Source organism: Sorex araneus, chromosome X, assembly GCF_027595985.1.
Source record: "Sorex araneus isolate mSorAra2 chromosome X, mSorAra2.pri, whole genome shotgun sequence".
Lineage (NCBI taxonomy): Eukaryota > Metazoa > Chordata > Mammalia > Eulipotyphla > Soricidae > Sorex > Sorex araneus.
In genome coordinates this window covers 354,768,039-354,780,735 of record NC_073313.1, presented here as the reverse complement: position 1 = coordinate 354,780,735, position 12,697 = coordinate 354,768,039, and the positions used below count along the sequence as shown (strand labels likewise).

At 39.8% G+C, this 12,697-nt stretch overlaps 1 protein-coding gene across 2 annotated transcripts in view; it reads left to right on the top strand.

Moving 5' to 3' along the window:
- WDR35 (WD repeat domain 35) overlaps nucleotides 1–12,697 on the top strand; it is a 63,516-nt gene that overhangs the window by 41,987 nt on the left and 8,832 nt on the right. For both annotated transcript variants that reach the window (XM_055122630.1, XM_055122629.1), the window contains 7 exons: nucleotides 170–373; nucleotides 1,334–1,480; nucleotides 2,205–2,337; nucleotides 7,079–7,189; nucleotides 8,048–8,212; nucleotides 10,334–10,474; nucleotides 11,656–11,812. In XM_055122630.1, the coding sequence (XP_054978605.1) occupies nucleotides 170–373; nucleotides 1,334–1,480; nucleotides 2,205–2,337; nucleotides 7,079–7,189; nucleotides 8,048–8,212; nucleotides 10,334–10,474; nucleotides 11,656–11,812 (1,058 nt within the window). The remainder of the gene's footprint in view (nucleotides 1–169; nucleotides 374–1,333; nucleotides 1,481–2,204; nucleotides 2,338–7,078; nucleotides 7,190–8,047; nucleotides 8,213–10,333; nucleotides 10,475–11,655; nucleotides 11,813–12,697) is intronic.

Here is a 12,697-nt window from a genome sequence, read left to right as displayed (position 1 = left end):
AATAGACTGTGGTTCTTGCTCTTCTTTGTCAAATAGAGCAATTCATCATAGATTTGGAAGTACTCAGCATAAGAGTAATATTACATGCAAAATGTTTAAGTGCCTTAAATGTTCTTGTTCTTGCTCCTCTTCCTCTTCCTCCTCTTCCTCCTCCTCCTTTTTCATAAAGGCGCCTGCTGGCCGAAGCGGCTCTTCAGAAACTCGATCTGCACACGGCAGAGCAAGCGTTTGTGCGCTGCAAGGACTACCAAGGCATTAAGTTTGTCAAGTCCCTGGGCAACCTGCAGACCGAGTCTATGAAGCAGGCTGAAGTCGCGGCCTACTTTGGCCGGTTCGAAGAAGCTGAGCGAATGTACCTGGACATGGACAGAAGGTCAGTAGGGAACGTGCCGGCACCCGGGAGTTCACAAGCGCCCTAGAGGGGCCTGTCAACTAGACTCCAGGCGTCAGACCTTTCTTCAGAAACTTACTTCCTTGGATCATAGCCTTCATCTCCCACAGACCCCCTCATTAGTTTATATGTTATAAAGTGGGGGGGGGTGTCACACCCAGCGATGCTCAGGGGTTACTCCTGGCTCTGTACTCAGGAATTACTCCTGGTGGTGCTGGGGGGACCACATGGGAAGCCGGTGATTGAACCAGGGTTGGCCACTGTGCAAGGCAAACGCCCTACCCGCTGTACTATCGCTCCAGCCCCTATTCCTGCTTTTATGGTTATTCATGGCAGGTCATAGAGCTTTTCATCTGGAAAGAAAAATTACATAACAGTGGATCCTGAGGACCCTTATCTCAGCTTATTCATTAAGTTTTTTCTTTTGTGTCAGGCCATTGTTTAACTTTCTGATACCAAGGAGCAGGAAATAAAAATCAAAGGTATTTAGGGATTGAGTTTCATTCTTCATATCTAGTTTTGATTTACATGAAATAACAAAAAGTGATTGAGTGTTATTAATATTGTTTCTCTTCCGGAGACTACAAATATAATTTCATTCCTAAAAAGAGTTCTAACCAAGCATGTGTTTGATTTTGAAATTAGACTGATCATTTCTTAGAAATTGTTGAAAAGAAGTTGTTACCATTTAGATAATTATCTTGCCAAAAATTAGAAGTCCAGGAAAACAAAGGTGGAAAGGTGGAAAATTAGTTATTATTTTACTATTCCAGGTTCTTCCCATTTCCTCTTGGCCCGGTCAGGTTAGGTTTCTGCAACATTTGGAGAGTTTCCTTATGAGTCTACCCACTGCTGTGTGTACTTGGGATATAGTAGGCAATTGATAATTTGTTTTTGAAAGAATGCATCAATGTCTGATTGAATGACTGCCACTCTATGCAGAGATCTTGCTATTGGCCTCCGGCTGAAGCTGGGAGATTGGTTTCGAGTCCTCCAACTCTTGAAAACTGGATCTGGTGATGCAGATGACAGCCTGCTTGAACAAGCCCACAATGCCATAGGAGACTACTTTGCCGACCGACAAAAATGGTAGGTGACCCTCTGGGTCCCTTCTCCATGCACGCAACACTTCCGGAGGATCTGCTGAGACCTTCCTAGGGTCTTGCTAGAGCAGTGATTCCTTGGATACCAAACATTCCGGTCACTCAGGATTTATACTTGAGTCAATAGTTACAAAGTTGTTTTGATTTGTATGCTAAGTAGTGTTTGCGTTTGGAAGTACAGTCCTATGTAAGATTTAAGCAATATTTCTTGGGTCTTAAGAATATGTTGCAACTGAAATATGCTTTAACAGTCTAGATCTTCCCCCCTTCCCTCCCCGCCCCCTCCCCCACCCCCGCCAGTTTATATGAATCAAGACATTTTGTAACTGGAGTGATACAGTAATTTTAAAGAAGGTACTGTTACTGTGTTAAAGTGCATCCCATTGCTCATTGATTTGCTTGAGGGGGCACCAGTAATGTCTCCATTGTGAGACTTGTTACTGTTTTTGGCATATCGAATATGACCTGGATAGCTTGCCGGGCTCTGATGCTTTGCAGGCGAGATGCTTGCCAGGCTCTGCGAGATACTCTCAGTAGCTTGCCGGGCTCTCTGAGAGAGGCAGAGGAATTGAACCTGGGTCGGCTGCATGCAAGGCAAATGCCTTACCCGCTGTGCTATCGCTCCAGCCCAAAAGAAGGTACATTTTTGGTAAAAGTGCCTGTTGATTAGGATATTTATATTAATTTTGGCAGTTTTTTTCTTCCCATAGGCTGAATGCTGTACAATATTACGTACAAGGCCGGAACCAGGAACGATTAGCAGAGTGTTACTATATGTTAGAGGATTACGAAGGATTGGAAAATCTTGCCAATTCACTTCCAGAAAACCACAAGTTGCTTCCAGTAGGTATTAATAAACTTTAGCTTTTGGAGTTGTGAGTTGACTTCCGGGGGTTTTTATGTTAGAGCTTAGAAATAACCGCTGCAGCAGTAAATTAAAAATGAATCTCGAGATTTATAATGATGCTTTCATTCGAATGGTGAAAGCAGTAGCTCAGCATTTCAGATGTGTGGGGATGGAGGGAGGACCCTTAGTCATCCTCCTTCTCCTCCAAATTGAGCACTGTCTGGTGTTGTCTCACCAGCTTTGTAAAAGCGACTGAAGAGTTAGCTGAATGCATGAAATATTCACAGATACAATCATAGGTTGTTTGAGATTTGTTTCAAACTAATCCAGTCTGTGCCAGGGAATTAGTGCATGTATGTTTGAAATTTGCCATACCAGAAGTTTAAAAACACAGTTCGATTTTTATCAGGTTCTATTGACAATAAAGTGTTTAATGTTTTTTTTTAAAAAAACACCCTAAAGAGGCTGGAGCGGTAGCACGACCGGTAGGGCGTTTGCCTTGCATGTGGCCAATCCGGGTTCGATTCCCAGCATCTCGTATGGTCCCCTGAGCACCGCCAGGAGTAATTCCTGAATGCAGAGCCAGGAGTAACCCCTGTGCATCGCCAGGTGTGATCCAAAAAGAAAAAAAAAGCAAACAAAAAACATCCTAAAGCTAAAAAGAGACTTTCTGGAACTTTGTTTTGAATTTGGAGGGTGGGTTTGGGCCACACCCAGTGGATTCTGGGAGTATTCCTGGCTCTGTGTTTCAGAGTGACCCCTGGTGGGGCTTGAGGACTGAACATGCATGCAGGCAAGCACCTTACTCTGCACTCTCTCCCCAGTCCCTTTTTGAATACTTTTAAGTCTCTCAACTGTTAAGTAATATTAATGAAGTTTGTATTTTATTTGTCTGGCCTACAGTGTCGTTAAGTTGTGTCAAAATGATCAAAAAGCAGTTTTCTTTTCAGGGTCTGGCCATTTATTATGATATTTGTCACAAAATCAGTGATGATAGCATTCTAATTGGTTTTTTTTTCTGTTGTGAAAGAGAGCAGTGACCCCCTGCTGTGATGGTGTGTTCATGCACCTGAATCTTACCCCTGTGAGCCTTCTCTCTTTCTGCCTTTCCCATCCCTTTTCATTTGTTGTTGATGCTATTGTTGCAGTGTGTGTGTGTGTGTGTGTGTGTGTGTGTGTGTGTGTTGAGGAGGGGGGGGCAGGGGGAAACGCTTGCTGTGGTACATTGGGTGTTGCTCACGTTCTGCAGTGGCACTGGGGATCACAAATGCCAGTGCTCTTGGCATGTAGGGTGGTGCCAAGAATTAAACTCTGGGATAGCAATAAGATATCTGATTGTTTCATTTTTTTTTAATTTGAATTTTTTTTTTCATATACCTGTTAGCCATCTGATATCTTTAAGGAAGTTTCTGTTTATCATTCTCCCCATATTTTTTTATGGGATTGATTATTTTATTTCTTGTTAAGTTTTATAAGTGCTTTGTTTTATTTTATTTAATTATTTTTTTATTTGAATCATCATGAGATACAGTTACAAGCTTTCATGTTTGAGTTATAATCATACAATGATCAAACACCCATCCCTCCACCAGTGCACACTTCCCACCACCGTTAGTGCTTTATATACCTCAGATATTAACCCTTTGTCAGATGAGTCATGGCTAAATATTTTCTCTTAGTCTGTGGGTCTTTTTTTCTTTTTTATTATGGTCATCATTTCTTTTGCACGGCAGAAACTTCTTAGTTTTGTGTAATTCCATTTATTTATCTTTACTTTTGTTTGCTTGGCAGTGGCATTGAATCATCAACAATACCTCTAGATTCAATGTCAGAGTGTTCTGTCTTTTTATTTCCTCAGTGTAACTTAAGGGATCAGATCTTGTATAAAGGTTTTTAACCTATTTAAAAAAATTAAAAAAAATTTTTTTTTGGGTCACACCTGGAGATGCACAGGGTTTACTCCTGGCTCATGCACTCAGGAATTACTCCTGGCGGTGCTCAGGGGACCATATGGGATGCTGAATCGAACCCGGGTTGGCCGAGTGCAAGGCAGACGCCCTACCCGCTGTACTGTCGCTCCAGCCCCTTTAATCTATTTTGAATTGACATTTTGCATGGTGTGAGAGAGGGGTCCAAGTTCACATTTTCACATGTGATCAACCCATTTTCCTGTCTTCTCTTGAAGAGTCTTTCCTTGCTCCACTTCACACTTGTTGAGCCTATGTCCAATATTAGCAACTATTCATATACCTGAGAATTTGTGTCTGGGTCCTCAATTAAATTCTATTGTTCTGAGATTGTGTTTTTGATTCCAGTATCACACACTCTTGATTACTGTAGCTTAATTGTATAATTTAGTCAGGAGAAGAAGAGATGGGAGTCTTTACTTTTCCTAGGATTGCTTTTGTTCTAGAGATGGGGAACTGAGGGGTGAAGGCTGGGTAGTGGTTTGTTACTCCATATGTTTCAACAGCATCTGGTGTGTGTGTTTACAAAAGGGGTCATGGGTAATTTTAGAGGGATGGCACTGAATTTGTGTAGTTCTTTGGGTTGGATTGTCATTTTGATGATGTTTATCTTTCTAATCCATGAATAGGGGATGTGTTTCCATTTCCTTGTGTATTTCTTTTATTAATGATTTATAGTTTTCTTTGTATGAGTCTTTCACTTATTTTATTAAACTGATTCCTGGGCACTTGGCTTTTTTTATGAAGGCAATTGTTTTTATGTGTTTTTTTTTTTTTCAAATTTTCTCCCTTCTATTTCATTGTATATAGAAATGCTGTGGATTTGTGTGCTGTTTCAATTAATTAATTAATTAATTAATTTTTTATTAAAAAAATTTTTTTAAATTTTATTGAATCACCGTGAGATAGTTAAAAGCTTTCATGTTTGGGTTACAATCTCACAATGATCAAACACCCATCCCTCCACCCGTGCACATTCCCTGCCAGCGATATCCCTGGTATACCCCCCTTTCCCACCCTCCCCCTGCCCCTAAGGCAGCCAATATTCCCCATACTCTCTCTCTACTTTTGGGCATTATAGCTTGCAACACAGACACTGAGAGGTCATCATGCTTGGTCCATTATCTACTTTCAGCACGTGTGTGCTGTTTTTATAGCCTACTACTTTACTGTACAAGTTTATTGTTTCTAGGAACATTTTAATAGAGTTGTTAGTATTGTTCTAAGTTTCTGTCAGCTGCAATATAGGTTGATTTCTTCTTTTCCTATCTTGATTCCCTTAATATATTTCTCACACGTAGTTGTTATTACCAAATCCTACTTCTAGTACTATATTAAGTAATAGTGTGAGAGTGGGAAGACTTGTCTTGCATCTGATCTTAGAAGGATAGCTTTCAGTTCTTCATCATTGAATATGATGTTCTTTGTGGGTTAATGGTAAATGACTTTAACTATACTCAGGAAAGTTTCTACCACCATTTTAATGGGAGTTATTTAATCACAAATGGGTATTGGGTCTTAATGCTTTCTTTGCGTCTACTAATATGATCATAACTTTAATTTTTTGTGTCTTACAACCAAAGAATATATTACTTTATAATCAACAATATATTACTTTATAATCAGAAAAATGTAAGCATTATTTTAACGAGACTAGTTGGATATAAAACGTACCTTTATGCTGTTTATCCCAACTATTATAGAGGTGAGGGTGGGGAGAAAAACTTAGGAGGGTGGGGAGAAAAACTTAGCCAGTAAGGTACTCCTAAGGAGAAAAGAAAGGGATTTTTTTGAAGTGACGCATCACTGTATCACTGTCATCCCGTTGCTCTTCAATTTGCTCGAGCGGGCACCAGTAACATCTCCATTGTGAGACTCGTTACTGTTTTTGGCATATCGAATACGCCACGGGTAGCTTGCCAGGCTCTGTGAGATACTCTCAGTAGCTTGCCTGGCTCTCCGAGAGGGACAGAGGAATCGAACCTGGGTCGGCTGCGTACAAGGCCAATGTCCTACCTGCTGTGCTATCGCTCTGATTATCAAGGTCTGATGGTTTTTGCTATTGTCCCTTCCTGCCCAAAGCTCCAAGGGAGCCGTAATTTGAGCCTAACCTTCTGAACTGATGAAGGACCAACTCTTGGTCCAGGGCATTTATTTCTCTGTAGAGGCATCTGAGAGTTCTGTGGATGTTACTAATTAATCATTCACACTGAGGTAATCCATTAATTTCAATTATTTTCCACCCACTAGACTAGTTTGGGCTTTGTTTTAGAACTTGAAGTTTCTGTAAACTAACTACAGAACTGAGGATAAAAAGGAGAACAGTATCTTTAGAATAGATTTTGGTAAAAATCAAAGCATGAACCAGTGAAACACTGATTTTACAGAAGCCAGTGCTTTATTTATTATACTTTTTTTTTTTGGTTTTATTTTGGGGCCACACCGGGCACTGCTCAGGGATGATTCCTGGATCTGTGCTCAGGAATTACTCCTGGTGGTGTTTGGGGACCATATGGGATGCCAGGGATGGGCTCTGTGTTAGCCACAAGCAAGGCACGCGCCCGCCCTGCTGTGCTATTGCTCAAGCCCCACGGAGGACGATGCCCTAATGTCCTTTCTGGTTTGCAGGATCTGTCTGGTACCTGTTTAAGAGAAAACAGCTGTCACCACCAGCAACTTCAGTATTTTTCCCCTTACAGAGTGTTGAAAATTAAAATATAAGTGATGTCATTGGTCCGTGGAACCTGATGGAATTATTCTGTCCCTCCAGGAAATAGCACAAATGTTTGTGAGAGTTGGAATGTGTGAGCAAGCAGTGACTGCATTTTTGAAGTGTAGCCAGCCAAAGGCAGCAGTGGACACCTGCGTGCATCTCAACCAAGTAAGGACCTGAAAGCTTCAGTGGTCGTCCTTTAACGACCCCTGCTGACGTAAGGATGGGAGGACTTGAGGATTTTGTCCAAAGGAGCCAAATAAGTAAAAAATATCTCACTTAATTGAGCACCAAAGAAAAGGTGGAGTTTGCTCTTTCGTCTTGAAGTGCTACTGTTAGCGGTGACCCCTATGTAACTAGCTCAAGATGGGAGCATGAAGAGGCTGATGCTTTTTGTCTGGAAGTAATTTCACAATTCTCTGTGTTTTATTAGTGTGGGGTTTGTTTCCAGAGCAGGATCAGTTAATGGTCATTGCAAGAGGAAGGGATTGGGTTACTTTATCAATATTTATGTTGGCAAATCGATTTTCCCTTCCCCGTATAGAAAACATGTATTAATAGTTGTAAGGTCTGGAATTCCAGAGAAATTAAAGGTCAGAATTATAGAAGTTTTTGACTATCAATGTATTTCTTTTTAATGTTAACATGTCTTATATAAGGTTTCTATGTGCTTTGTAAAAATAACTGTTAAATATGATACTCTTTCCATATGAAATTGTATAGTTTGCTTTGTTATAAACAGATATATCTTATTTTTCTCATAGTTTATGCAAAACTAGAATTATAAGATTAAGGGGACTGTAAACTTTGAAGCTTTCTTTTTCAGATGAACTTCTTAAGTAAATCAAATTTTGATCTTTAATCATTTTGACACATGGTTAATTTATAAAAGCTAAAGTTGCCCTGATTTTAGGTGATTTTTAAAAACATATACCAGTTTTTAATTTTGAGATATTATTATAAACTTAAAGCTTTATTTTGTAATTTTTTTAATCACTTATTACTGTTTGGTATATTTTCCCTCAGTGGAATAAGGCTGTTGAATTGGCTAAAAATCATAGCATGAAAGAAATTGGATCCCTGTTAGCTAGATATGCATCTCATTTATTGGAAAAGAATAAAACTCTTGATGCTATAGAACTATATCGGAAAGCCAATTACTTTTATGATGCTGCTAAACTGATGTTTAAGGTAATGTAATAATCTTGGTAAGTATTTGGTTTGGTCTAGTTGCGAGTATTTTCTAATATATAAACACATTTTTAACTCTTTGGGAAGCTAACATTTTTTATACTAAATTCATCTTTATTATTACTCCAAGTATGTATTATAGCTAAGTAACCTTATTTAGTCATAAGCTAAATAATATGACTATTATTTGGTATTATTACCTTTTACTAATAATGTTATTAATATTAGCACCTCATTGAGCCTAATTGTGTCTTGATACTGAAATTAATAAAGAACTACAGAATTTACAGGGACCAGAAAGGAACTAAAAATACATAATTTTTTTTTTTTTTTTTTTTTTGCTTTTTTGGGTCACAACCCAGCGATGCTCAGGGGTTACTCCTGGCTTTACACTCAGGAATTACTCCTGGCGGTGCTTGGGGGACCATATGGGATGCCGAGGATTGAACCTGGGTCGGCCTCGTGCAAGGCAAACACCCTACCCGCTGTGCTATCACTTTGGCCCCCAGAACTCTTAATTGGGAATATGTCCTGTAAATAATAGAATTGTGAGTCCTTTTCAATGCACAAGTTTTAAAGATATTACAATTTCATAATATATGTTTGGAGGGAAGATGACTTGTTTATCAGGCTATAGTCTAATCTGGTCTTTTTCTCTTTAATGACAAAGGAAAGATTTACTTCAGAATGGTTTAAATAAATGTAAATTTCTAAAGAATGTGCAATGTGAAGGCCAGAATCTCTCTGTATTTGAAACATTATTAAAAAAATCTCTTTGATATAGAAAATATTTGCTTTCTTCATTTTTTATTCCTTTTTTAAATTAAAATTTTTTGAATAGCTTATTTTTTAGTTGAATCACTGTGAGATACTGTTACAAAGTTTTTCATGATGGGGTTTCAGTCATACTATGTTACAACACCTGTCCCTTTACCAGTGTACATTTCCTAACACCAGTGTCCTCAGTTTCCCTCTTGCCCCGTGCCCCTCACCCCTGGCAGGCACTCTTCCTCCTCCTCCTCCTCCTCTCCTCCTCCTCCTCCTCCTCCTCCTCTTTTTCTTCTTTCTTCTTCTCTTTTTTCTTTCTTCCTCTCCTTCTCCCTCTCTCTCCCCCTCCTCCTATCCTCCTCCTCCTATTCTTCCGTCTTCTTCTTTCTTCTCTCTTCCTCTCCCCTCCCTCTCCTCTCCCTCTCCTCCTCCTCTTCTTCCTTCTTCCTCTCCTCCTCCTCCTTCTTCCTCTCCTCCTCCTTCTTCCTCTCCTCCTCCTTCTTCCTCTCCTCCTCCTTCTCCTCCTCCTCCTCCTCCTTCTTCTTCTCCTTCTCCTTCTCCTCCTCCTCCTCCTCTTCCTCCTCCTTCTTCTCCCCCATCGCACTCTCCTCCCTCCTCCTCCTCCCTCCTCCTCCTCCTCCTTATCCTCCTCCTTCTCCCTCCTTTCTCCTCCTCATCCTTCCCCCTTGCTCTCTCCTCTCCCCTCTTCACTCCTCTCCCTTTCTCCTTCCTCCTCCTAGATTTTTTTTCTGTCCTTGGATATTAGTCTCATACTATGTTTTTTATATCCCACAAAAGAATGTTACATCCCACATATAAAATATCTGTCCTCTCATTCTGACTCATTTCACTCAGCATGGAACTCTCCATGTCCATCCATTTATAAGCAAATCATGAAATTTGATCTTCCTTCATTTTGACTTAGTTATCTGTTAGCATCTTTTGTTCCCCTAATCTTGTTACAAATTCTAACTCTATGGCTTAAATCTTTTTTTTTTTTTTTTTTTTTTTTTTTTGCTTTTTGGGTCACACCTGGCGATGCACAAGGGTCACTCCTGGCTCTGCACTCAGGAATTACCCCTGGCGGTGCTCAGGGGACCATATGGGATGCTGGGAATCGAACCCGGGTCGGCCGCGTGCAAGGCAAACGCCCTACCCGCTCGCTGTGCTATCACTCCAGCCCTATGGCTTAAATCTTAAGAAAATTAATCATGTACTAAGGAAGAAGAAATTGGGTATTTATATTCTATTCTATTGATTTTTCTCTTGATTTAGAGATCCAGTTTCAGAAATGATTATATTTTTACAAATAACTAAGAAGTGTCGTCACTCCGATTCTTTAAATGTTTTAAGATTGCAGATGAAGAGGCCAAGAAAAGGACTAAACCTTTGCGTGTGAAGAAGCTCTATGTGCTGTCCGCTTTACTCATAGAGCAGTACCATGAGCAAATGAAAAATGCCCAGCGAGGAAAAGTTAAAGGAAAGAACTCTGAGGTAAGACGCAACATTGAAAAACATGAAAATGTCTGAAACGTTAAGGATTAAGAAAAAAAAATCATTCTTCTTTATGGACACACCCTTTAATCTGCTCTTTTGCATTTATTTCTTTAAAATATGAGCAAAGGAATGACTGGAAACTTTTTCTCTTTCTTTTTGGGGCCAGACCTGGCTATGCTCAGGGGTTTTTCCTGGCTCTCCTCTCAGAAATATCCCTGACGGAACTCGGGATGCTGAGGATTGAGCGTGGGTCAGTCGTGTGCAAGGCAAAGCCCTACTCACTGTACAATCACTGTGCTGTCACTCTGGCCCTGGTAAGCCCTTTCTAATCAGGGATAAACTTTCCCAATGGGGCCAGAGCAATAGTGCAGCGATTGTGGCACTTGTTTTGCATGCTGCTGACCTAGGTTTGATCCTAGGCACCAAGTATGGTCCCCGGTTTGTTTGTTTTTGGAATCACTGTGAGATATGCAGTTACAAAGTTATATGTGATTGGCTTTCAGACAGTGTATCAACACCCATCCCTTCACCAGTGTCCATTTCCCACCATCAATGTTCCCTATTGCCCTCCCACCTCCTCTCTCCCCATCACTGCTCTTCTGTCTGTCTGTCTGTCTGTCTGTCTGTCTCTCACTCACACACACACACACACAGACACACACACACACACACTAGGGTTTGTACCACAGGTACTAAAAGGTAATCATGTTTCATGCTTGTCCCTGTACCTACTTTCAGCACCCAGTTCTCGTCCAGAGTGATCATTTCCAACTAACTTTGTTGTGGTGGTCCCTCCTCTGTCCTAACTGCCCTCCCCCTCCCACCACTGGTGACAAGCTTCCAACCATGGACCCGTCCTCCTGGCCCTTGTCCCAAGTCTATTTTAAACTTGACCCCACCGTGGAGTGAACCCTCTCATAATGTCTGCACAGATCAAGGCCCTCTATGCCTACCCTACATATCTTACAGTTTTATTCATGCTCATGCCTCATAATGCTGAGAAATATTTTGCCGTGCGAGTTTCACAGCTGAGTAATCGGAGGAATGAATTCCGTACTAACAGTTCCATAACGATAGACTGCTCGTTTAGATAGTTGAGTGTGTAATAGAAGTTAGCTTCTGCGGGAAGGATCCTGTTCTTTTATGCTGACACAAACGTGGGCCCTCTCTGCTTCCAGGCCACTTCTGCCTTGGCTGGACTGCTGGAAGAGGAAGTTCTGTCTACCAGTAGTCGCTTCACAGATAACCCCTGGAGAGGGGCTGAAGCTTACCACTTCTTTATCCTGGCCCAGAGGCAGCTGTATGAGGGGAACAGTGACACTGCTTTGAGGACAGGTGGGCGTATCACCCAGAATTGTACAGATCAGTTGACTGTGAAGGAACAGCTCCTATTGCTTTTATAGTAATTTCACTTTTGCATTTATGTATATCATTATAATTTCACTTATATATTTATATTTTTATGGAATTATTTAGTTTGACATCTGCTGCATATAATTAGTTCTATGTTCCCCCCCTTGAAGTTCTTTTTATTTATTCATTTTAATGAACAGGATTCATAGAAAGATCAACATTTGACATAGGTTAAAAAAATTCATAGACTTCTCTATTAGTTGGAACATTTACTAGTCATAGACTTTTCAGATATGTGTATATATAATGCAATGTATTTGTAGATATATTTTTATATAATATCGGGAGTATAACATACCATGTATATGTGTACTGTAAAAACAGTAATATGCTACAAAATATTTTTATATGAATAGATTTCTATAACATAGAAAAATTTAACATAGATTTCTGTAACAGATTTTAAAAATGTAAAAATAACACTTCTGGTACAATTTTGACTGCCCCCAAAATACAAAGAAAAATGAATCTAAATACAAAAAAAAATTATCAAATAACATATAAAATGATCACAGAATTCAGAGATCATTATTGCTAATTTGTGAGTGACTTTCCTTGCAGAAATTTCTTTATGCATAAAATTATATACATTAGCTTAGTATTATACAAGAAATGTGATAGGAAGCTTGATTTTTATCCTCATACTTTTCCCACATAGATATACACAGATCTATGTCATAATTTTTAATATGCTGTATAATTTGCTGTTGGTATATGCCATAATTTGTAGAGTTTCTTTTTGTAGAAGGTTTTCATGTAGACTATCAAGATCTTCATTTCTGCATTATGCCCCAAAGGAGTATAATT